This window comes from Falco punctatus, assembly GCF_963210335.1.
Source record: "Falco punctatus genome assembly, chromosome: 3".
Classification (NCBI taxonomy): Eukaryota; Metazoa; Chordata; class Aves; order Falconiformes; family Falconidae; genus Falco; species Falco punctatus.
The window spans coordinates 118,357,179-118,381,719 of NC_137582.1; the positions used below are offsets into that span (position 1 = coordinate 118,357,179).

Genomic DNA, 24,541 nt, shown 5'->3' on the forward strand with positions numbered 1-24,541 from the left:
GGCTACCGTACAGGGGAAATCGTTCCTGGCTGATTGGGGATGTGCAAAGCCAGGGAACCTGGTAGATCAGGAGCCAATTAACAGCAACGCTCTTAAAAAATCCCAAATAAAATAAGCACCTTGTACTTCCCAAGGTGTTTGTAGAAGGAGCCACCGTGACCTGCCCCGGTACCCGCTGGGTGCAGATGTTTGCAGCTGCGGGAAGGGACGGCATCCCGGTGGGGCAGCGGGATGCGCCAGCCGCGGCCATCCCAAAGGTCACGGGCGCTTCCCCCAGACCACTTCTGTTCTCCCAAACATTTCCTAACAGCGGGATGCACGGGCTGGACGGTAGGACACGGCTGGACACGGCAAAGCCTGGGGGGAGGGTTGGCTGGGAGAGGGACGCGATGGGGAAGGAGGGATGGCAGAAGGGAAAAGCGAGGAAGGGGAGCATGCAGGCTGGGACGAGGCGCTTGGAAGCGTCCTTGCGGTATTCCCCCCGCATGGGGAAAAGCAATTAGTCCCGGGGACTCGTGACCGAGAGATCCGAGAGTTCCCGCGGCCGAGCGGGGAGCCCAGGTGAGCACGGGGGTGCGGGGGGAGCCGGGGGAGAGCCGGAGCCGGAGCCGGAGCCGCAGCCTTACCTCGGCGGAGCGCGGCGCGGGCGGGCACGGGCTGGCGCCGGCGGCAGCGGCCGAGACGGGCCGGGCCGGGCCGGGCCGGGCCCCCCCGCGGGGGCGGAGCCGGCTCGGCGGGGCGGTGCGGGGCGGTGCGGAGCTCTGCGGGCCGGGCCGGTGCGGTGCGGAGCTCTGCGGGCCGGGGCGGGGCGGTGCGGAGCTCTGCGGGCCGGGGCGGAGCGGGGCTGCGCCGGGCGCCGCGGGGGGATGCGGCGCGGGGCTGGAGGTGCGGAGCGCAGCGCGGGGCCGGGCCGGGCTGGGCTGGCTGATGCGATTCCTTCCTTTTCCCTCTTTTTTTTTTTTTTGCCCCCCCTTTTTTCTCCCCCACCCCCGCCGGCGGTCCCAGCCCCGCAGCGCTTCCCCGCCGCTCCGTCGCAGGGGCAGGCTGCGCGCAAAATAACTGACTAAAAGCGCGGCCCCCCCGACCCGCCGGTGGGGTGGGGTCAGGGGGCCCTGGGCACCCTCCCCACAGGGGCACGGCACACCCCAGCACCCACCTGCCCTCGGTGGGTACCCAGTGCCCTGGGGATGCTGATGACAGTAATCCCAGCCACGGTGGTGGGAAAAGAGCCCCGCTTGGCTTGCAAAGTGCCCAGAGCCGGGTGCTGCCAGCCTCCACCACTGCTCTGCCACCCGGTGGGCTGGGGTTCAATCCTCTTCCCCCTTCTCAGCCCAGGGCTGGAGCAGCTCGCTCCCACGCTCCCCCAAACCCACCCCCCGTTCCCATTGTGAGCATGGGGCCCCGGAGCTGCTCCTGCTTTGCTATGGCGGGGAGGCTTCATCACCTCCAAAATCCTGCTGCCCTGAGTGGAAAAGTAGGGAAGTGTGGTGCCAGTGCAGCCAGCCCCTGTGCCCCTTGGTTCGGCACAGCTGCAAATCCTGCAGCGGGACAGAGCTGCACCGATCCCGTGGGAGCGGGGTGCCTGCAGCCCCCCATCCCGCCTTTCCCCACCACCATGTGCTGCCCGTGCCCGTGGCGAGGGGTCCTGGTGTCCCGCTGGCAGCCGCGTGCCAGGCACAGCCGGGACACTGCCAGCACTGCCCAAGATGCTGGGGTGCACGGGCCGGGGGGTGCAGGGCCCCGGGGTGCCCCAGGAGGCAGATTAGGGTTGCTCAGGCAACGAGCAAGGAGAAAGCCCGTCTGGATGGAGGCCGCTGGGGCGCACAAGGGTGTTTGTTTTCTGTATTAAGCGCCTGAGCAAGGGAGGGGGGGGGCGGGCATCAGACGGCTAATCCCCCCTCAATGCCTTCCCTCTGCGAGCGGCCGCCGTGGCGCTGGACCCTGCTCCCAGGAATGCTGATGTGCTCTGGCCCGTGTGGGTGGACAAGGCTGGGGTCCCCTCGAGAAGGCAGGGCAGGGCTGGGGTCCCCTCTGGGCCCCGAGCAGGCTGGGCTGGGGTCCCCTCTGTGCCCCAAGCAGTCAGGCCTGGGGTCCCCTCCGCGCCCCAAGCAGGCAGGGCTGGGGTTGGGGTCCCCTCCGTGCCCCAAGCAGGCAGGGCTGGGGGTGCCCCGCAGCTGGGCCCTGCCGCCCGCCATGGTGAGCAGCTCAGAGCAGCCTCAAGGCTGCTCCTGGCCACAGCTGAGCCCGGCTGACCCGTGCACCTCATCACCTGCTGTTCAGGGACCGCGGCCCCAGCAGGATGGCACGTGGCAGAAACTGCTCTGCTGCCACTTCAGCCCCATGGCTGCCATGCCCTGGCAGTGCCAGCTCTCCTGCCCTCGCCTTTGTCCCGCCAGTGCTGGAGCATGGACGGGGCTCCACCAGCACGGCACGGCACGGCACAGCACGGCACGGCACGCTCCTGCAGAAACGGACCAGCCTTGTTTCAGCGGAGCTCTCAGTGGCAAAGCATTTCCTCCGCACGCAGACTCATCAGCCAGCACAGACATTCCTCTGTCCCACAGAGCGAACCATCGGCTGCAGCCTCGCTCCGTGCTGGCCTCTCCCGCCTGTCATCACCCCCACGCCGCTCGCTCCTCCGAGGCCCCCGCGCCTGCCTCTTCGCCAGGATGGAGCCTGGGCTGCGGCCGTGCCGCCCTGGCTGTGCCAGCGCAGCTGCCCGGCTGTGCCCGGCCACGCACCCGCTCCTTCCCTCTGCCCAGCTGTGCCGGAGCACCGGGAGTGCTCGCTTCGTGCTCGGCGGTGTCCCCATGGTGCCATGCCAAACAATGCACGTGGAGCACCAGGGCCGAGCATGCCTGCGAAGGCACACGCGTCTGCAGCTGCTGCCCTGGCCACAGCTCGTCCCTGGGCACGGGTCACCGGGTCACCCCGGCACAGGGCTCAGCCCAGGCGCAGCAGCACGGGGCCGGGTGCTGGCTGTGCCGAGCTGCTGCTGAAGGCTCTCCTCCCAGCGGGAGAGGGAAGCCGGGCTTAGCGCGGGATTTAGCAGCTCTGCTGCCTCTAACCTCTGGCAGCTCCACGCTCGCCTGCTGTGCCAGGGCTCTGTGGTGGCCCCGGCCTCCCAGGGGGGTGAGAGACGATGCCTTGAAAACCAGCATGGAGCTGGCCCTGCCAGTGGCCGTGAGCGAGCCCACGAGTGCACTGAGGCCGGTGTGCATGGGCACTGCTGCACCCAGGGGCTGCCCATGGGGTCCCATGTTCACTGTCCCCCCAAAGCCCTGTCCCAGCCATCCTGTTGCTCCACACAGGAGGAACGAAAAAGAGGGGAAGAAATAATTCAATCTAGGGCTGAAAAATGCCTTAACTTAATTTCAGTGGGTCACGGACATAATCAAATCAGCCCCGTGCATTGGAATATCATTTCCATGTTTCCACAAGATGGATAATTGTGCTCTGAAAACCAGCCTTGGTGCTCAGCAGGAAAATTTGCCATGGGGGTGGGAGGGGGCCAGGGGCTGGGCTGGCAGCCGGGGGCCTGCAACGCTTCTGCTGAGCAGAGCCCTGGCGTGCCAGTGGCTGCGCACTGCTGTGTCCCCATGGCAGGAGAGCTTGAGCCCTGCCGGCTGCACGTGCCGGGTGTGCTGCCGTGCTGGCTCGGCTTGCTGGCACTGCTGCGCCAGGCTGCGCCGCGGGCAGGGCTGGGGGGCCAGGGTGCATCGCCTCGGCTTTGCAGGCAGTGGGTGACAAGCAGGTGAGAGGTGCCCCAAGCGGGAGGATGCTGGGCAGTGAGTAGCGGTGCCGATGCAGTGCAGGGTGAGTTGCGGCTCCGTGTGGAGCATGGTGCCAGATCCCAGCCTTCGGGAACATTCAGTGATGGATTAAATGCAATCTGACTACCACTGTGGGAGGTTGGAGAGAATTACTTCATACAAATGCACTTCGGAAAGTATTTAGAGTCAAATTTTCAAAAGCCCCTGAACGATTTAAGAGCCAAAATCCCATTTTCCAAAGTCACTTAAATGAGCAAGGAAAGATCAGTAAAGAAAACATGCTGGCCAGCCGGGGCCTGGGGGTAGCGGCTGCGGCGGCCGCGGGCACAGCACCCCGGAGCGGCTCTGTCGGCACATCACGAGGTGCCGGTTCAAGCAGCAGCTGCGATCGGCCAATGCAGCCTTTGCACTGGGGGACACCAGGACGCGTTGGCCTCTGAATGCATCCCCTGCATTTCTGCCCCGGCGGTTCAGCCTGGGCTGGGGACGTGTCCCAGCGGGTTGGCTTGCAGGGAACAGTCCCACGGGGTGTGGGGACAGCACTTGGCTCTGCATCCACAGCAGCCATGGGGACACCGTGGCCATCGCTGCCATCACCAGCTCCTAGCACGGACCCCGCTGTGGCGGGAAGGGTCCTCGGCTGTAACGGGAGAAGGCAGGGCTGCAGCTGGGAACCGCATGGCTCCTTCCCTTACCCCACAACCGCTGCAGCCTCCTAAAAGCATCTCTAGTTCCCTGTTCAGCATCCTAATGAACCGCAAGGGCAGCTGGGACCCTCTGAGGCAGCAACCATGGAGACTTGACCCCCCCAAAGAGTAAATCCCAAAGCAATTAGCTTTGCAAGCTTCGGCCGGGCTGGTGGAGGTTCCACATTCCTCGGTGGCTATAAAGCTCTTTACTGGGATTGTTTTTCTGCGTAAGCCCTGCCCGGGGTACACATGGCCATGGCTCCAGCTCCCAGCGCCTTTGGTACATGTCGTAAAAAAACCACTCTCAGCACTTTGACTTTGCTAGAGCTAAAAAGAAGTGGCTTTATACACTTCCCCGATAGAAAGCATAAAGGATCTGAGACAGAATTCTTGCTCCAGGATCCTTTACAATTCCTGGAGGACATTTTTGGAAAGGGAAGGGTTGTATTTACTTTGGCAGCTGACTCCGCTCCTATATACACATGCATGGAAAAACTGCACTCACCTAACATTTCCACGGCTCCCTTTTCTGCCGAGAACCAGCCCAGGTGGGAGCTGGTGGCCTTGAGACCTCTGTTTGGAAATGGCACATTGAGCTGAAAGTTGCGGAGGAGCTGAAGGTTAAACCTGTCCCTATGGCAGCCCTGGAGGCTGCTGGCCCTTCCCAGGCAAGTGCTTGCCCTGAGCCAGTGGGCAGAGGTAGCACAGCCTGGAGCGGAGCTCAGGGGAAACGCTGCTGCAGTTTAGGGGGGCAGGAGGAGGAAGAGTAGGAAGAGGAAGGCTACTGGCCACTGTTAGTGAGTGGAAGCAGGAGCTGGAGCAAGAGTAGGAGCAAGAGATGTCTAGCCCTGTGCTGCCATGGGGCTGGCAGGGAGAGGAGGGACGTGGCCCCAGTGCCGGCAGCGAGGTGTGCCTGAGGGCTCGGCCGTATCCCGACCCATACAGGCAACCGGCGCGGGGCAGTGCCTCCCTTGCCGAGGCGTCGGGATGGGAGCGAGGGGTGAAGTGACCCACGTCACCATTAAACACAGCAAATGCAAAACAGATGCCCAAACGCTGCCACGGGGTCTTGCTTGAAATAGCTCAGCATGGGCCCAGCGATGCAGTGTTCACACAGACAGCGGCAGCATCTGCTGCACGGGCTGGACCCGGTGCTCTTGTCCCTTGCCCACTGTGATGGCAACTGGTGGTGACAGGGAAACCTACCTGTGGCCCCTGCAGCAGTGCTGGGGGAGCAAGCCAGGGAGATTCCCGGTGAATGACCCCCTGGGCTGTGTTTTTCCTGAACACAATAATTCTCAGCTGCCTTCTGGGAGAGGCATCCCAGCACTGCACTCCTCGCCCGTGGCCACGGTCCCCAGGCAGCAACCGTGAGCTGCAGCGAGGACAGCCCTGCTGGTGGGTGCCCTGGCACATCAGGCTCCGTGTCCTTATCGGGGCAGGTGGGGAGGTGGCATAATGTGGCTCCCTGGGGAATGGCAGCGTTTGCAAGTGTGAAATCAGCTGGAAGATGTGCTCCTCTCCTGGCTTCCCCCAACCCAAACCAGTGCCCCGAGACAGCAGCTTGGCAAGAGTGCTGGAGGGCAGCCGTGGAACTCGCCACGGCTCAAGGCAATGGGGCTGGTAGGCACCGTTCCTGTGATGCCTCGTGCCCAATGTGCCCCCCTGCCACGGTCCTCTCCAGGCACCTCTCCCTGCCCTGCGCCTCAGCCTTCCGGTGGCTGCTGTGATTAAGTCACTGACAGTGGGGCAGGAATAAATCCACTCATTGGCACGTTGTAAATTCATCACGTGCTGGGGGAGCGCATTCCAGCCCACCATAAACACCCCTGGCTATGAGCTAGTAAATCTGCCTCCTGAGCCAGCAGGTGAACAGTGCCTGGGTCCCAGGGGTTGCTCCATCCCGGGGCCAGAGTGACCCTGCAGCACCCAGCTGTCCCTGGAAGAGGGTGGCTCGGAATGGAGCCATCAGCAGCAAAGGCCCAGCTGCCATCACCCTCCCAGTCTGGATCCCTCTTCCCCATGGCATTCCTGTACCAGTGACCAGGCTGCGTGCTGCCGTCTGCACGCTGCTACCATGGTGCTGGGGGCCCATCCCATGGGGTGAGGACAGGGTCCTGCAGCCTGACTGGGAGTTGCCCCGGGGGTCCGCTGACCTGCCTGGAGCATGCAGCAGCACAAGAGGTTTGCTGCTCCCAGTGCTCTGCTGTGCTGCTGAAACGTTTACGCAGTAAACTAGTTGTAAAAGAGAAAAAAAAAAAATGTTTTACTATCCACCAAACAGCTGCTGCTTCATTTTATGGGGGTCATTCTCCAAGGAGGTCCGGCTGGTGGAGCAGAAGCACAAAGCCCAGGTCCTGGTGGGCTCCAGGCTCCTGGCACCCCCTGGCTTCGCTCCCCCTGGTCCCCACCCTCCCGCAGCACCAGGTTGGGCACTCGGGAACACGGCCTGGGGAAGTGCACTTGTCGCTTTATGATTTTTATCAGCCGCCTTATTGTTGGGGCTGTCAGCAGGTTGCCCTGGGGAGGTGGCGCAGGGGCTCTGCTCAATGGGCACCAGCACGACGCTGTGTCCTGTGGCACCCGGAGAGCCGGCTGTGAGGCCAGACAGTGCGTGAGCAGCTCCGGAAGGCAGGGCAGGGGAGCGGGGGCCCACGCTGGTTCCCATCGCATTCCCTGGGAGAGGAAGCCGGGGCACAGCACAGCCACCCTTTCCCAAAGGAAACAGAGTGCTCGGGATGTGGCATCGCTGATGCCCAGAGCCACAGGGCAGGGCTGCAGGGTGCAGACGCCAGCCGGGTGTGCTGGGGCCAAGGCTGCCGCAGCCCCCAGCCCTGCACAGAGCCTGCCCCACACACCCCCACCGGAGGGTCACTGAGGGGCTGGGGGGTCCCAGGCATCACCACGGGTTGGGGTCCCCATGGCAGGGTGAGCGTCAACAAGGACAGGCAACCGTGGGGACGTGTCAGCCCTTGCCCTCGTGCTCTCCCTCCTCCATCACCAGTGCCCCCTTTGCCCATGCCAGTGGGAACCGTGTGCTCCACGTGGGCACCGCTCTGGTGTCCCGGGACCTCGGCTTGTGCCAGCGCTGGGGAAGGGGCGCAGGAGGCTGTGCCCCAGCACCGCACCGCGGCCAGCCCGAGCGCTCCCAGCAGCTCCAGCCCTCTATGAAATAATTTGTTATTTTAGTTGTAAAACAGTAAGTGGCCCCTTTCCAGGCGGCGCGAGGGAAAAGCCAAACGAGCCCCACTCCTGTTAATGACTGAACCATTCAGTCAGCGCGGGCAGGGACTGGCAGCGGAGCGGCAGACTGCCTCCCCCTTGTCCCCACCGCCACCCCAGCCATGGAGACCGAGTTAATGGCTAATTACTGGGGCTGCCACCTCTCTGAGCAGCTTTTGTGCAGGGTGAGCATGCCAGGGCCTTGAGGATGTGTGGAGGTCAGTGCCAGCATCTCCGGGTGCTGGGGCTGGCAGCTTTGGCGTGCCTGGCACCTTTGCCATGCCTGGTGTGCCGAGGAGTCCCATGTGGCTCAGCACACGCCAGCACGGCTGCTCCGGCTGCCCAGAGCATGTCTGGCTCGCCCAGCATGGGAGCAGCCAGACCCACAGCTCAGCGCCATGGCGCTGCGGTGCCCCAGTCCCCCAGTGCTGGACTGGCTGCTGCTGGGAGGTCAGACTGGGAATGTAACCCCAGGAGGTTTAAACCTTTCCATGCCCAGGGAGAACATCTCCCTCTCCTATGTCCAGTGCATGAAGACGGTGTCGGTGCGGGGCAGTGTGCCCGGTGAGGGGGGACCAGGGCAGGGTGCAGGCAGGGCCAGCCCCAGCCAGGTGACAGGATGATCACAGCTGGGGCTGAGAGCCCCCCCGGTGAGGGCTGTCTGCACATGTCATATATGAGGGGCCAAAAGCCCAGCCCAGAGTTGGGTTTTGTTTGTTCTCTCTGGGTAAGGAGAGAAATGTAGTTGCTGCTGGGGTGTCAGGGGTGTCTCCCTGGGGGGGGGGGGAAATCTCTTGGGGCTGCTGGGAGCTTCTTTGCTTCTTTCTGCGCAGGGTTTTCATGATGCTGCCTTCTAGCCCAGCTCAGTGCTGGTGGCCAGGGTGGGAGCAGCCCCCAGGCTTTACTGGGCAGGCAGGGCTGGGTGGCTACTGTGGCTGGCTCTGCCAGTGGCAAGGGTGCCAACCTGCTGGAAAACCATCGGGGGCCCATCTCCTTGCAGGGGTATGAGGCCACAACTTGTGCGTCAGCAGGAGCGGTCCTGTGGCTGCCTGCCCTGCTGCAGCCTTGGCTCTGTGTGCCTGGTGGCGTGTGGGGAGGTGGCCGGAGCGCAGCCTGCCAGCGCCGGGGTGGGGAGTGACGTGTGGGCTGGTAAGGCCCAGCTGCCTGGGGAGCAGCCCTGACGGAGCTGGGATGGGGGCTGTCCTGGGAAGCATTCAGGTGGAGACCACAGCTGGGTACCAGGCTGCTGACAAGGACTAACTGGGGTCCCAGGTGTGGGTGTCCAACTGGTTCGCCCACAGCACAGTGTGGCGCAGGAGCTGAGGACCCTCCCTTGCAGGGAGCTGTGCCCAAGGAGGGGTAAAGCCCAGTGCTGCCTGACCTCAGATGCCCCAGTTGTGGCCGTGTAGCACCCCCCGCCCAGTTCACGCACATGGGTGACCCTCCCAGCGCCAGCCTGGCGTGGGGCAGCTCGGCAGCCAGCACAGCTCAACTTTTATCCCAGCCCAAAATCAACACGGAGACTTTGGGGCAGACACTTAGGGCCAGGTGGGGGAAATTGTGGGGTGAAGAGTCTCCTTCCTTGATCCGCTCTTAAAATAACAAAGCCGAGAGCCTGCCGGCTTGTTTGGGCATAGGCTGCCCCAAGCAGTGTGCCCGTGCCAGCTGGGGCTCGGCTACCCGCTCAGGATGTGCCTGGCTCAATTAATGGAGTAGCTAATGACTTTCTGCTGATATGGGTGCAATGTCCTTTGGAAACCAGCACCCTGACTTGTGTCCTTCCTCTTCCCAGGGTGAATACAGGGATGTGGCAGCTGCAGCCCTCAGCCTTAGCGCTGGATGCACCCCATGGACACAGGCAGGTGCTGATGGTGGCTCCTGGGCATGTTCACCGTGACCTCCCTTTGCTGAGAGGGGCTGGGAGGGACTGGGGCAACTGGAAACTTTGGGCCGGGGTGAGTCAGACCCACCTGGGACACAGGGTGTGTGTGTGTGTGTGTGTGAACAAGTGGCTCGTGGGGCTGGGGCTGGGCACAGCCCGGGCAGGTTCCAGCTGTGCTGTGGGGCACCTGGAGACCTGGTGTCCAAACCTTGGCCCTCACCAGTGCAGAGGGAGGTGGCCTGTGGCCGGTAAATCAGCATCACTTCACCTCCATCTGGGATAACCTCCTCCCAGCCGGGCTGCGATGCGTTTCCCCCAGCTGAGCTTCAAAGGGGATGAGAAGCCCTGGGAGGGGAGGTGCGGCTGGACAGAAGCAGGGGCATGCCTGGGAGCAGGCGTGGGTGTTGATTGCTTCTTGGCATCTTCCCTGGCCCCAGGGATGGGGAGACCTGGAATGCCCCCTCCTGTTGCTGCGAGCGGGAGCCCCAGGGGTGCGGAGGGTCTCAGCCAGCAGAAGCAGGGCTGGCTCCGTGTGCTGGGTACAGACAAAGGGCCCAACAGAGCATTTCCTCAGGGTTGCTCCCCCCGACCCTGTGGGGTCTTGCAACAGTGCCAGGGGAGCCCAGCCATCACTCCTGGAGTCTGGCAGTACCATGCCAAGCACTTCTGGGCTGTGCAGGCAACACCCCTCCCCGCTGTCAGGTTTTAGACTTGAGTCCTCAAAAATGCAAAAAATGCAATGGGAATCAAGGTTGGCCTGAAGATTTTTGATCTTTTAGCAATTGCTGCAGTATTGCTGTAAGTACATCCAGATGGCTGCAGACCACACAGAGGCAGCGCGCCCTGCTGCTGCCGGCATGGCCACCTTCGGGCCACCCCAGCCCATGTCCCACCTTGCCTGAGATGCTGAAGGACCTTGGGGGCCTTTGGGGAATGCCAAGGGGATGTGGCAGGTAGAGCTGTGTGTCACTAGGGTTAACCCCAATGGGTGGCTGCAGGGTGACCGTGGTGGCCCTGAGGGATGCTGTGGCAGAGCCATCACCTTGCTTTGTACCAGGTGCAAGGATGTGACCTCCAGTAAAGCTTTGCTAAGCATAACAGGGAGCTGAGCATCATATAGCCAAAACTGTAGATCGGCTGCTGAGAAGTGATGCTAAACTGTCTTGGAAACCACTGGCTCCGTCCCCTCCACTCCCACCCAGCATGATCCTTGTCATGGCTGTGATGGGCTCCTCGGTATGGCAAGTTGCTGCCTGGCTCCATGAGCTAGTTTGCTGTTTATCTGGCCTGAGCATTGCTCTTGCTGAAACTTCAAATGGGAGGGAAAATTGTCGGTGTAATTTATTACCAGTTAGCTGCTGTGTCTGCAGAAAGCTGGGACAGGGCAGACCTGGGCTTGTTCTGGTGCTTTTACTGTGGCTCCGAGCTGAGGAGGGAGGGATGGACGGGGCGATGTCTGCCCCCAGCAGTGTGTGCCCAGGAGGCTGGCGGGTGGCCTGGCCTCGGGGTGCTCCCAAGGGATGCCCAGTCCCTGAACATGGCGCTTTGCTTCCCTCCCGGTGCAGCAGTTGGGTTTTGCGCATGTGTTCTGGCCCTACCGCGGGCGCTGCTGCCCATCCTCCCTTCCCTGCTCCCCGAGAATGCAGGGGCAAGTGATGCTAAATTAGCTGGGAGGCGTGTTTTAACCTGCTGCTCTGCGTGGTGCTCAGCGCCATGGTGGGGTGGGGCTGGTGGGAGGGTGCAGGCGCCTGGATCTGGCCAGGGGTGCTGGAGCAGGCAGAAGGGCAAGGGCAGAGCTGGGGCCTGGGGTCCCTCCCACATGTGTGGGCACCTCCAGAGCACCTGGGTGCTGCCAGCTCCACTCCTGGTCTCATTCCTCGTAGGAGTGGGAACATGTTTACCCAAAGCTTGCTCCTCGGGGAACAAACCCACAGTGGCTTTTGTCAGAAAGCAAGAGCATTTCTCGGGAGATCAGAATTTCCTTCTCTGAAAGCCAATTCCCATTAAGGAAAAGCATGTTTTGAGCAAACACTGATGCCCAGTTCTCTTCTCTGTGGTCTAATGTGCTGGTGGGGCAGGGTGGGTGTCTTGCCTGGCTCTGGTCCTCCACAGCAGCAGCCACGCCAATGGGGGTCCCTCAGTGCAGGGGGTGAGGGGCTGCCCCCACCCACCAGCCAGCATCACCCCAAAGCCAGCCTGGCTGCCAGCATCAGACTCATGTGGTACCTGGCCAGGATGCTCCCAGCGCCTGGCATGTTCCTCCTGCTCCTCTCCCATCACCCAGAGGAAGGTCCTGGTCCTGTCCCTGCTCACCTCTGGTCTCAACCGAGCACCCGTGGGCCAGTGGCCGTGCTCTCCCTCCCCTCCGCTGCCCACCAAACCAAGGAAGTTGCAACCGCAGAGCTCTTGAAAGCATTTTTTTGGTGGAGACCACCGGTACTGAGAGATTAAAATTGCTGTTGTTTCTTCCATTACTCAGCTTTCCTGAATTATGGGGTGTAATACTCAGGGAGTGGGAATAATTAGGGGAGAACAATGGCAGGCTTGAAGGCTTAAATACGCCTGTGTGGTACTCCCAGCCAGTCCAGCCTGCTGTCACATTTCTCTAGGCCTCCATTTTCCACAGCCTGTGCCAAACCCTTTCCACTACTGGTACCCGCTCCTCAGCTTCCTCATTCCTCGGGCTCCACTCCCTGGCCCGGCTGCCCTGGTTAACGCTCTGCTCCCCGGCTCCCGGCCAGCCAGCACCCACAGCAGGGCTCCCCGCGCCCACTCAGCTGGGATGCTGGAGCCTGGGGGATGCGGGAGGGCAGGGCGAGGGATTTGCTGGAGCCTCAGGGGATGCAGGAGCCAGGGCAGCCCCATCACCTCTTTGCTCCCGGCTCACTTCTCTGCACCTGGCAAGTAGAGGTCCCACCAGGTTGTTCTGGTGCTCCGTGCTCAAGGAAGCCGCTGGGTTTCTCCCCTCTGTGGGGGCTGCCCCTCCAGCTCCTTGCTGGCATCTTGCTCAAGCGCCTTCCCAGCAACGGCTCGCTGCCGTGGGACCTGGGGGAGTAATAACGGCCCCGGCTGGGGAGCTTGGGCAAGAGCCACGATGCCGACACTGGCCCCAGGGCAGGTGCTGGCTCCAGCCGGGGCATGTGGGGGGCTCCATGCCCGGCAGTGGGATGGGGCTGTGGAGCCGCAGCCTAGGGCAGGGTAGCCACAGCCAGCACAGGCCCCGTGCCCGGCAACTTCTCTCCAAGCTCTTGGATGTCACTGCTAGCACTAATTAAAATAATATCAATATTTTTTTGCTGGGAAAAGCCGTTGTTCTGGTGAGCACTTTCCTCAAGTGAGCTCTCAGTCTCGGCTGCCCGCGTGCGATGGGCACGGAGAAGCCAACGGGATCCCAGGGCTAAGATGAAAGTCTGGGGCTTTGCTTCGTTCAGGGAGTGGATTGGGTTTAAATTTTCAAATAATTTTGCTCCTTTCTCTGTTAACCACTGGAAGCCTTGCCTGCAGCCCATTCCCAGCCATCCAGGCATCTGGTTTGGTCCTGCTCCTGGTGGGATGGGATCAGGGACAGGCTGCCCTGGGGGGCTCCTGAGTGCCCCCCAGTTGGTACCATCTGTGCTGCTGCAGTACCGGTGGTGGCAGGGCTGGCACCAAGTGCTTTAAAAACAAACCCAGCGGGGCTGGGGACAGGTCACCCACAGGCAGCAGGACTCGAGGAGGGGCGATAAGCTGAGCATGTGCCTGTGTGATGCGCTGACCCGGCGCCAGCAGCTGAGCGGTCTCCAGCATCCCAAACCTTGCAAGGGGAGATGGCACCCATGCGGGGCAGCACCCATGCAGGGGGGCTGGGGAGGCAGGAGGGAGGCGGGTCCCCAGGGCTGCCCCTCACAGCCCATCCCTAGGAGCAGCCCAGGCGATACCCCGAGGGCTGCACCGTGCCACTGCCCATGCCCACCCCCAGCTGCTGCCCAGATGTGCAGGGCAAGGAGGTGGCTCCTGCAGCTGGCCGACACCCTGGCGAGGCTGGGGCTGGCTGGTCGCTGGATGAACAGACTCAAGACAAGCAGGAGAGGAGGAACCAGCAGCTGAGCCGCTCTCCCCGGGCAGTGCTGCAGGACGGGACGTTGCAGGTTTGAACGCTGCAGGAAAGACTTAATTTAGAAAGTAGCAGCTTTTGGGGGGCAGCTGAGCAGGGGCTGGGCTGCCTGGAGCTCCAGCATTGGGTCTGTAAGCCCAGGTCAGCCCAAGCGCAGTGGGGTGAGCTGGGTCCTGCCCCAGGACCACAGGCAGGTTAGATGCCCTTCAAAAACCCGGTTTGCTGAAGCTCAGGGAAGCGCGGAGTGTTTCAGCAGCTCCCTCCCTTGGAAGCCACAATTAAAACTATTTTAAAAGAAAACAAACATTTTTCAGCAGAATGCCTGTCCGTTCCTGGCCTGCAGCTTGTCACAGGCCAAAGCTGCTCAACACCAGCAGCTTCCCGAGCCGCCTCCGGGCACATCCACCCGAGCCGGACTCTCGGAGTTCTGGCTGCGTTTGGTAATCACCCCTTGGAAATTTTGCACCTTTTGTAGACAGAAAGGCCGGCGGGGTTCTGCCCCGCTCTCCCCAGTGCCTCCGTTTCTAGGATGGCAGCAAGCTTATGGCTCGGGCCATCCCCATCCCATGGGTGCTACTCCACCGTTTTGGCTGGAGCCCGGCACCGTGTCCCCGTGCCACCGGACAGCTTCCGGAGGGGAACGGTGCTGCTGCTGGCAGGACAATAGCGGTTGTGGTTTTAATTATTGGGGTTTAGTTGTGTGGAGCGGAACGGGAAACTGAGAGCAGTGAAACCGCAGGGAGAAAGGCAGAAAGGATGGTCTTTGGCTGGCTGCCTGGTGGGAGGTGTGGTGGGGCAGCCAGACCATCCCGCGGCCGGCAGAGCATTGGTGTCCTCGCTGGGTCACGGCACCGGGAGCGGTGGTGCGGTTCAGCTGGTGTCAATCTGTTTCTGTCGCGCCGTTGCTCAGCACGTCCCTTCCCATGGCAGCTTGGCATGAGCTGCTGCTGCCAAAACAGCCGCATGCGGAGACTCGGGTCGCACGGTGGCTCGGGCACATGGACCCGACCGGGTGCAGGGGGACACGGAGGCGAATCAGGATCCACACAAGGTCCCTACCCTGGATGCCCCTCGTCCCCGCATGTGCTGCCGGTGCCAGTCTGTGCCTGGGAGCAGGGATGTTTCTCACCACGGTTCCGTTCACCCAGCACTTTAACAGATGCCTTTGCTGCAGTGTTGACTTTCAAAGGGCTGGATCAGCTCCGCAGCCGGGCAGAGCGTGGGAGGAGGGTGCCTGTCCCGCTTAGGGAACGCAGAACAATAAAAAAGGAACAATGGAGCCTCTTTCCCTTCACCCAAAATACCAAACGCCACCAAAATGTGGCAGAGCTCCGAGCAGTGCTGCTGGGGCAGCTTTTGTGTCCTCTGGCCTGAGGAGGGGAACTCCAGATACGTCCTCCTCTTCCTCGGCCCTGGCGAGGGATGCTGCAGGAGGGTGTGTGCCAAGGAGCATCGCCGAAGTGCTGCTCTGCCCCAACACTGCTGCCAGCGGGCATTCCCAGATTTGGAAACCATGTTTGGGCCAGGGCAGGGGGTTTTGCAGCCTGGCTGTGCCTTGGGGAAGGATTTTGCAAGTTGCCTGGGCTTCCCAGGTCAGCTGGATGAGCTTCACAGCCAGCCTGGGGGCCCGGGAGGGTTTATAAAAGCATCCATGTACCCAGACTGCTATCAGGCAGAGAACACAATCATTTGGTACCCAAGCGGTGCCAAGCGCTGGGAGGTGCTTGGCCAGAGCTGGGAGCCCTGGGGCAGGGATGGATCCATGCCTGGCTGGAGCTGACACCCCGAGCATCCTCTCACCTGGCCCCTGTGCTGCCAGCAGCCAACAGTTTTTTAACACACCACCGCAGCGGGTGCTTGGGGCTGCAGGGTTGGAGCACCCTGAGGGGCTGGGACTCAGCATCCCACATGTGTGGGGCTCAAGGGAGCCATTTGTTGAGCTGTGAGCAGATGGTACCAGCCCATCCCTGCCAGCACTGCCTGCACCTTGGCTGCTCGGGGCCACCAGCACCATGCCAGCCTTGTCGAGGAGCTGCCATCCCTGGTGCACAAGCCCTCATGGGTGAAACATCCTTCACACGGCCCCAGCGAGCGCCCGGCACCCTGGCCAAGCACATCTGGCTGAAAGCTGTAGGAGATGCCCTGGCAATGAGGACACCAGTCCGGAAACACTTCCCTCCCGGAGAGATTCCCCAGTCCCATCCAGGCTCCTCTCCTGGCACCATCCCTGCCCCTTCGGCCGGCGCCAGGCTGTGGGCCTGCAAATGGATGGTGCCCAGGGCTGTTGCCCACCCTGGTTTATGTGGCAGGAGCGGGGCTGGGAGCTCCCCTTCCCACCGGCGAGGGGTGAAGGGACTGCCTGGCTCCAGGCTGGCGTGAGGGTGGGATGAGGATGCTGTTAGTACGATGCAGTGTGGAGTGTGGCTGGGGTTGTCACCAGCTCCACCACCCTGTACTGTGTGGTCAGAGCAGGGCAGCACCAAACAGCCCGCGCCGGCTGCCTGCAGCAAAGCAGGCAACAAATCCCAGGTGAGCTGGGGGTGGCAGCCAGGTTGTCCCCACGCTGCAGGGGTGAACTGGTCTAAATCCTCGAGTTAGACCCTAGTAAGTCATGCGCGGGACTTCAGCTCCCACCAAGTGCGCACCATCGGGACACCAACCAAACTCTTGCTTTGCCTGTGGATGGAAACTGTGCTGGAGGCGGGCAAGGGCTGGAAAAGCTCCTTCCACCCTTCCGTAGGCACTGTCACCACTAAAGCCCCTGCAAGTGGTGCTCTGGGAGCCTGGGATGTGGTGCTGGGACTGGGACCTGGGGGCTGGGCGACGCAGAGCCCACCTGCTGCCACCACAGGGTGGCCGGTCAGGCTGGCCGGGTCCCCAGCATGGGCTGGCAGGGGCCGGGCACGGCGGGGGACTTGCCCTGTGCACCAGCCTCATGCAGCAGCACCCTCCAGCAGCTCTCCTGCCCTGTGTCCTGCACCCCCCCGCCTTGACTTGTTGCTATTGTCATCTCTAATATCACACAGAGATGGGAAAGGCTGAAAGTTGCCTCTTTTCCTGCCAGGTTAAATCGTTCACCAGGAATGTCTATTATTCCCACAAGTCAACTTTCCCCTTCGTGGTATGTGTCCAGGGGTCAGGCCTGGCACTACATGAAAGCGAAGGGTATTCAATAACCTAGAGCCGTGGAAAGGCTTTAGTCCAACTCCAACCATGTTCAGGCTTTTATTGATGCAGCATGCCTTTCCCCATTTGTTTCCTATAAACAGCACATGGTAATATTTAGTAGGTTTCAAACAGCGCTTTTTGCATATTCTCCCTTGTCTACAATGAGCTACTTGGTAGTAGACAGTTTTAATTTACTTAATGCAATTTTTGCTTTTTGTTCTTCCAGAGGGTCTGGGCTGGTTTTGACCCAGTCGCCCCAGCAAATTACTGCACAACTCTAATTCCCGGGGGGCTGGCAGTGGGAGCTGGGGACCCCCTCCCCGCAAGGGTAAGCGCGTTCTCTTGCTTGCTGAAGGAGTGAAAAGGACCCAGCGTGAGCTTGCTGTTGCAAAATAACCCCCTTTTAGCTGCGATGTCAGCAAGGACACGGGGCTTCCCTCCCACCAGAGCCTCCGGGACACTGTCCCGGGGGGCAGCCGCTGCCTCTGGAGCTGGGTGCATGTCGGGGCTGTTTGGGGCCATCCTGGCTGGCCAGGCTTGGCTCCCGCTGCTGCCCAGGCAGGCGACACGTGATGTTCGCCAGCTCCAGCCAAAGAGAAAAAGCCACTTTACTGCAAAAGCTGCCACTTCCCCATCCCCGGGGCTGGCAGCAGCCAGGGCACAGCTCTGGGTGCTCACTGGCCGGGGCTGAGCAAGGCTGCAGGGTGCCCCCCCGGAGCAGGGGGTGCCTGCTGGCACGCTGCCGGGCAGCTCCCTCGCACCACAGGCTCCTGGGGAGCATTTGCACCATTTATACAAGCAAGGGAGCCATGAATTCCTGCTCCTGGAGAGCCAGCAGTTGCCACTCCTCGCCTGCACGCTACCAACGGCAGCCGTGGAGCAGCCCCCATGGGGAGGGGGCACGGATTCCTCCCAAGGTGATTTTTTTTGCCGCTATGAATGGCCACAAAAAACATGTATCAGCTCCCTCCGCAGCGGTAGCAAGTCACTGCTAATGTACACGCACGGGGTATTCACGGAGCAGAAAAAAAGCCAGTCCTCAAACAAACATTGACTGTCTGGTTTCCCAGCGCTGCCCATCAGCCCCCGAATCCCACCCCCAGCCATGGTCCCTCCGTGGGCTGAATATTGGGCAGGTTTCCTTCTGGCAGCAGCTTTCACGTGCCAGCAGCCAGACATTCTTGGTGTGGTGCTGCCGTCACCCTGCCAGCCCCGGGCAGGGCGGTGAGCTCATGCCGCTCAGCCGCTGTGCCGCACCAGCACCCAGGTCACCGAAAAATAAAGCCAGAGCAAACAGTCGACACTGGGATTCTTTTAATGCAATTGCTTTTAAAATGCAGCCTGAAAATGACTTCAAATGGTTGACAATGAGAAACAACGGATCTTTCTGATCTCTGCCATGTGACCGTGCGGCACCTCTGCCTCCAAAACCCACTGGCCACTGCTGTTCCGTGATGTCATTCTCCAACTGCTTTGACAGCGACTCGCTGCCACTTCACAGGACACACGTCACACGGGGCATCCAGTGCCTCCCACTAAAGTGGCTCATTTGGGCAAAAGAAGGGATGACGTGACTCACCCAGCATCCAGATGACCCAACATTCATCTGGAGAACCTGAACGGCCAGCAGCACAAGCAGCAGTGTTCTCTTCCTCACCTTACACTCAGGCATAAACCTGCAAAGGTATCTGAGCCACCAGCTCCTGTGGAAGTGAGTAAGGGCTACCAACTTTAAGCTCCTAATTACCTCTGTGGATCTGTGCCTTCATGCTATGTAAAGTGGTTTGAGAACTGCATGTCTGCCTGCCTTTTCTGGCTGAATGGGATGGCAGAGGAAGTTGATTTTCCAATTATCTGGCTTTTTGAGATATAATGCTACTTTGTGTATTTATTTTACAGAGCCTGCCAATTCAAGGAACAGGGGAAATTCTGTTGTAGCCTAAACATCTGTGAGAATATACCCCAGCACCACCTCCACGCTGTGCAGTGTTTATACGCCGTAACAGGAGAACAGACTCGACTTGCTGAAGTGCGTTTAATCCCTCCCAATCAGTCCGAGTTTTAGTTTTTGTTCTGTGGACCTGCCACGTGGCCCCTGCACTGTACACACTGTCAAACATCAATGGTACTGCAGGCACTCCTTCTTTTTCTCCATTTAACATGTCTACTGCTGCTCCATGGCAATTTAATGGCCCTCCCAAGAGGGGAGTCATGAAGCTGCTGAGGGGGAAGAGAAACTACAGAAGAGCCCAGGCCACAAGGACCTCGTGAATCTGCCAGTGCTGGGTGACGCCACCGCTCTCTGACAAGAGGAGCCTCCCCAACCTGGTGCCAGCACTCACACGGCTCTCCCAAATCACCTCCTTGTATCAAGCTTGCATTTTACTAGTAACTTCAGAATCAAACGCAGGAAGCCAGTTTGGTCTACAGAAATACTATGTGCTCATCTCTGAATGAATTTTAAACACCTCTTTTTAAGGACAGCATTCAACAGTAAATGAGTGGACTCTCACAGCTTGGTCTTCAATCCTGGTAATAAAACATAGATTCGGGTTTGAACAGACTGGAGCTCTTCTAGGGTTTGAGCAGTAGTTCTCACACAACAAAACATCACAATTAGAAACTGAGCATAGAAAGAGTCCCCAGGGGAATACGAAAAAGACGTCACCTTATGAAAAAGCTTCAGAATGAACCTGTGAAATAAACAGCAACCAGATAATCGTCTTCTACAGAAGATGAAGTAGCAGTAGAAGAATATAATAATATCTTAAACAGTCAGTGAGTCTGTCTGAATGTACAGGGGCACTAGATCCCTACAGATCTGTGATGAAAGCGCTATATCCCTACAGATCTGTGACGAAAGCTAATAGCCAAAACCAGCTGGTCCCCTCCAGTCCCAAAGGGAAACTGGTTTGCAATTCACTCTTCACCAGCTGGAAGATTGTCTTCAATCCGCCTGATGAACTTCATTCTTATTTCTGTGACGCTGTCACCCTTCAGTGTGTCCTGGATGAATTTTACATCTACGGCCATCTGAACCTAGGTGGTGGAAGAGGAAAAAGAGCTGTTATCTCCCTTACAGCAGCAGCTTCTCTAGGAACCGTCTGACCGTGAAGCACCAGCTTAAGGACTCTAAGGGCATGACATGCAATGCAGAGCTCTACGGAAGCACTCATTATTTTTCAAGATCACATCCTCCTTGTACACTGCAGCCTACACGGTGGACTGTGGGCACCTTACCTCGGCAAACATACCTCCTACAGCACAACTGGGACTCCCTGCAGAGATCAGAGCCTGATGAACCCCATCACTCAGGGCTACACAACCTGCTGCTCCATGTATGCTCCTCAAAAATTTCAGCTAAGCAAAATAATCAAGCCTCAATACAGACTCCTAAATTTGAGACATAGCTGTTTGCTTGTTCCAGCCAATTCCCAACTAGGGCTCAAAGCAGATACAAAGACAGGATTTTGAAGCTTCATGAAAATTCAAGGAGATACTAGTGCCCACACTTGGGTCATAAGATGAAGGGGCTTGGGCAGCACCTCTGGGACTCACAGCTGCCATAGGCAACGGCAGCCGAGCGCTCCTGTAGCTCTGCTCTTCTCCCGGGAATGAATTTCAGATTCAAAGCAATCAAAGAAGTCATGAACACAGATTAAACATTAAAGTATCTGCTGATACCTCGGATATATCGCTCTCTCTAGAACAGAGATGTTGGCTCACCATTTCCAGAGCTCCTCGCAGCACTCCACACAACAAGTTGGAATAGATGAGAGATGAGTGGTTGTCGGGGAGCTCAACAAAGTCCACCAAGGGATTATTTTCCAAGATCAGGGAGAACTCGTCACCTCCAGGACTCCAGTTGGTGATGCTTGGAGTGATGCCCAGGTACATTTTAAATGCTATCTGTTATGTCAAAGAGATTGTGAACAAGAACGTATCCCATGAAGCAACAGCACAGCTCTGATCTTTGTAAAATTACTAAAGGGTTTTGAAAACACTCCTTTCTCCCAGTTCCCACCAGTCAGCAGTACCCAGGGATCTAATTCTCTCTTTTTCCTCCCCAAAATCTCAGTCAAACTCTCAAAACAGTCCTGCAAGCTGCAAATACTCTATCCTCATAGGCAAAACCATGACAAAACCTGACAAAGCTGTGCTTTCACAATTACCTTTGCAATAACATCCGCGGTTTCACGGAAATCATGGCATCTTCCAACATTGGACCGGGCCAGAAAGTCCTCTATTAGCCGAACACCTATGTTGTAACCCCTGTGAATAGACCAAAGAGGAGCAGCTACAGAGTGGGAAGAGGATAGCTTTAGAAAGACAACCAACATTTATAAAAGGACCAGTGGAGGGAAAAAAAATATCTGAGAAATAACAGTAAAACAAAATACATAAAATATAAAATTCAGTCTGCCAGGCTTTTATTCACAAAGCAACACATAGAGGTGCCTCCTGTGAACCTGAACTCCTACAAGGCTCTGCTGCAGCAGATTCACTTACATTTTGTCAAGCTGCTTGTTGACATCCTCATCATTCTCATAGTCCTTGCACAGCTGGGTGACCAGAGCACCATACGTCAGTGTGAAGAGCTCCGAGTTCTAGACAGAGGCAAAAGGGATTTAAACACAAGTCAAAAAGAAAACTGACATAGCACTGCTGCATCTGTGTCCAGCGCTGCTTCCGTTGGCCCAGAGAGGGGGAAGAGAAACCTGCTGTCTCCAAAGAATTTGCTGCTTAATAAGGAGAGATCCCAGTTCATATTTTGGCAAGACAACTTCAGTCTCCTTGGAAAGAGAAATCCTCTTTGACTAAGAATGACTGAGCACTTTCTTTCTCTCCCTCTCTCCACACACACACAGAGCATTTCCCACTAAGGTGTCCTGAATCTGACCTGAAGAGGCAAGCCAGGAGGCTGATGACATTCTTAGTAAGTTTTGTCAGCTGCCACTTAGCATCCTTCTGCTTTAACAAGCACATCCCCGGATAACTGGAACGACACCTCCAGGTCGTCTGATGTGCTACCAACCACCTCCTGAGTGGCTAAAAGCACAGTTACCAGGGACCTTAATCTGTTTCAACCACTGACTTAGAGGTGAAAACTTATTTGTGTTTCATAAAGGCGCTGCAAACGGGCGACACTCGTTAGGCTCCATTTCTGGTCCTTTCAACAGGACAAAAAGTGCTCATCCATTCACAGACTTATATTCTGCTACCAAGAAAAAACAAGACTCATCTGGTCCCTGGAAAGTTATCCAGGCACATAATTCGCTTCATACATTAAAATCAGTTCCTCAGACCCAGAGGAGGAACAGCGAGGACGACTTCAGGTCAGCTCAGCAGATCTGTGTTCCGCACATCCGCTTGCTGTGCCTGGTTAGGATCAAAGTTACGTGGGCTTTCTTTGCACAGCTGTGGGATTTGCAGGAAACGCCAAGGGAAGAGATCTCGTCTCCCAGCCACCATCCTCAACCTGAAGCCACTATGGCAAAGCGCATTTTCTTGGCACCCATTAAGCCAGATCAGTGATTAACAAGGTCCTTAAAGGCTGCATAAGAAAAAGGTACAATAGGCTTTAGCTTTTCACAGAACCTGAAGGAAGTGTTTTCAGGAACAAATAAAGCATGATAATTAATTTCTGCTTTCAGTTTTAGCATTCAGAAACATTACAGTCTAATCTCAGATTAAAAGCCTATCACCTACCATGAGATGCATAGATGCAGAAGGTGAAATGAATGGCAAATACCAATACTACAGAATGAAAGCAGCAGGCAGGCAGAAAGGAAGGGAAAAGAGACAACATCAGAGTTAAGTGACAACACTGAACACACTTCATTCTGAACAAGTTTACAGAAAGACAAACACAAGAAGGAATCGATCCAATATTCAACAAAGAGAAACTGGGTTGGTTAGAAGACACAGGGAATTCCACCTTGTCATTGTAATTCACAGGTCAACAGCAATTAGCTACCAAAAGGCTTTAAAGCACCTGAAAAGAACCAGTCAGGCTCCTTGGTACTTTTGCTTCATTTTCGATCGAAAGAACTGACACATTTTTGGGGTTTTTTACTTACAATTCTGCTTTCATCCTGGAAAGCTAAAGGTTGCACAAGTTCACATCACTCAAGAGTGAACAACAAGGCGGAAGTCTCCTTTAGCTCAACTGGCAGTCAGACACTTGGCAGAGAATTTAACAAACATGCAGAAAAGGTTATGCTATTTTTAAGGATTTCAGTAATTTTAGTAAAGACAGGGCTTGGCAGCTGGAGAGAGTAGGGGGTGAATGGATGGAGGGAATCCAGCTGTTACCAGTCCAAGATGCTGTCATTTACTGTGTAAAGCCATGAAGTCATCACCTACTGTTATCAGCCCCAAAGTGAGCAAATCCAGTGTTGGCCATAGTCATTGCCTGCGACGCTGCTATTCAGGTAACTTTTAAACTGTTACAAAAAGGCAAACTTTCACATTTGTAAACAAACTTTTCATTTTCGGTCCATCTAATGGAATTAAGAGTGCCCAAGACTTTTTCCATTATTTATATTGTTTTGTATTGCAGACTAGCGTATAGTCTCAGCATTACAGAACCATTCTGCGGCTGCAAAAATCAGGCTTCTAATGACATAACACTAATTCCTTAAATAAAAAGCACTGTGTTTAAGGAGTTGAATCCCTAGAAAAGAATCCCTCGTGGTGCGGACAGGATGGGAGCAGAAAGGAGCAGGCAGCTGCCTGGCCTCCGCTGAGCCTAAACCAGCCTGTCAAGGTGGCCAAAGAGGGAAAAAAAACGTATTTTATTTTTTGTTACTTGCTTTCAAATACTGACATTGCACCAAAATGATTTCGTTTGGTCTAGTTTGACCCAGCATCAGACTTCAGCTCCGCAGCTTTGCTCTCCACCTCTCCCCTCTCAGCTCAGCTGGACTGGTGACACGGAAGGGAATGATAGGAGAAAAGAAACGGAGAAAAGGGTGTGCGTTTCGCCTGTAGCATTTCCACAAGGAGAAGTGTCCCGCTGCTGCCTGATCCCTGATCCCGACACCCGGCAGCCCGGCCCCGCCGCACCGGGCACTCGGCGCCCTGCGGAGCGGGTGACGGGAGCTCCCGTTGGGAACCGCTGCCGCTCCCGGACGCTTCGTGCAGAGCCCGCTTGGGGGCTGTGGCGGCTCCGAGCTCCCGCGGAGCGGCTGGCGCAGCCCCTCCGCCCCGCTCGGCACCGCGGGCGGCCGCCTGGGGGCTGGGGTCGGGCGGGAGGGGGCAGCCGGTGCCGCCCCGCCGGTACGGCCCGGGGAGGGGCGGGTCCCGCCGAGCACACCCCGGCAGCCCGGGCGCGCAGCGCGGCCCAGCGGCGGGCGGGAGGGCTGGGCCCTGCCGCGGGCCTCCCCCTGACAGCCAGGCCGGCTCCCCGCCTCCTCCGGCACCCCCCGCCCCGGGCCCACACCCCGCCGCCAGGCCTATCCCCGCGGGCGGGCGGCGCAGGGGCCCACCGGGGCCCGCCCGGCCCCTCAGGCACCGCCTCCCCGCCGTTACCATTTTCTTGCTCTCGGTGCTGCGGCCGGCCTGGCGCGACATCCTGCCCGGCCCGCTGCGTCCCCGGCCCGGCCCGGCCTGGCCCGGCCGCCTCCCGTCCCGCCCCGCGCCGTGTCGCGGGGCACGCCGGGACTCGCAGGCCCCGCCGCGCCCGCCCCCGCGAACTACGATCCCCAGAGTG

At 58.5% G+C, this 24,541-nt stretch overlaps 2 protein-coding genes across 3 annotated transcripts in view; both read right to left on the reverse strand.

Annotated features, from left to right (window-relative positions):
• Positions 1 to 17,988, reverse strand: part of COL8A2 (collagen type VIII alpha 2 chain) — a 48,582-nt gene extending 30,594 nt beyond the window's left edge. The window contains exon 1 of the mRNA XM_080381934.1: positions 627 to 17,988. The gene's annotated coding sequence lies outside the window, so the exon portion shown is untranslated. The remainder of the gene's footprint in view (positions 1 to 626) is intronic.
• A 136-nt stretch (positions 17,989 to 18,124) lies between these two features.
• On the reverse strand, positions 18,125 to 24,506 carry TRAPPC3 (trafficking protein particle complex subunit 3). 2 transcript variants are annotated; one of them, XM_080381949.1, is made up of 6 exons: positions 24,361 to 24,454; positions 22,537 to 22,584; positions 21,337 to 21,434; positions 21,000 to 21,099; positions 20,554 to 20,736; positions 18,125 to 19,866 (listed from the first exon to the last, which is right to left on the reverse strand). In XM_080381949.1, exons 1-6 carry the CDS (start codon positions 24,400 to 24,402, stop codon positions 19,747 to 19,749), a joined length of 591 nt encoding a protein of 196 aa, XP_080238075.1. In that variant the 5' UTR covers positions 24,403 to 24,454; the 3' UTR covers positions 18,125 to 19,746. The 2 variants fall into 2 exon arrangements, with proteins under 2 accessions (XP_080238075.1, XP_080238076.1); XM_080381950.1 differs by lacking the exon at positions 22,537 to 22,584 and having other exon boundaries at positions 24,361 to 24,506.
• Between the last annotated feature and the right edge of the window lie 35 nt (positions 24,507 to 24,541).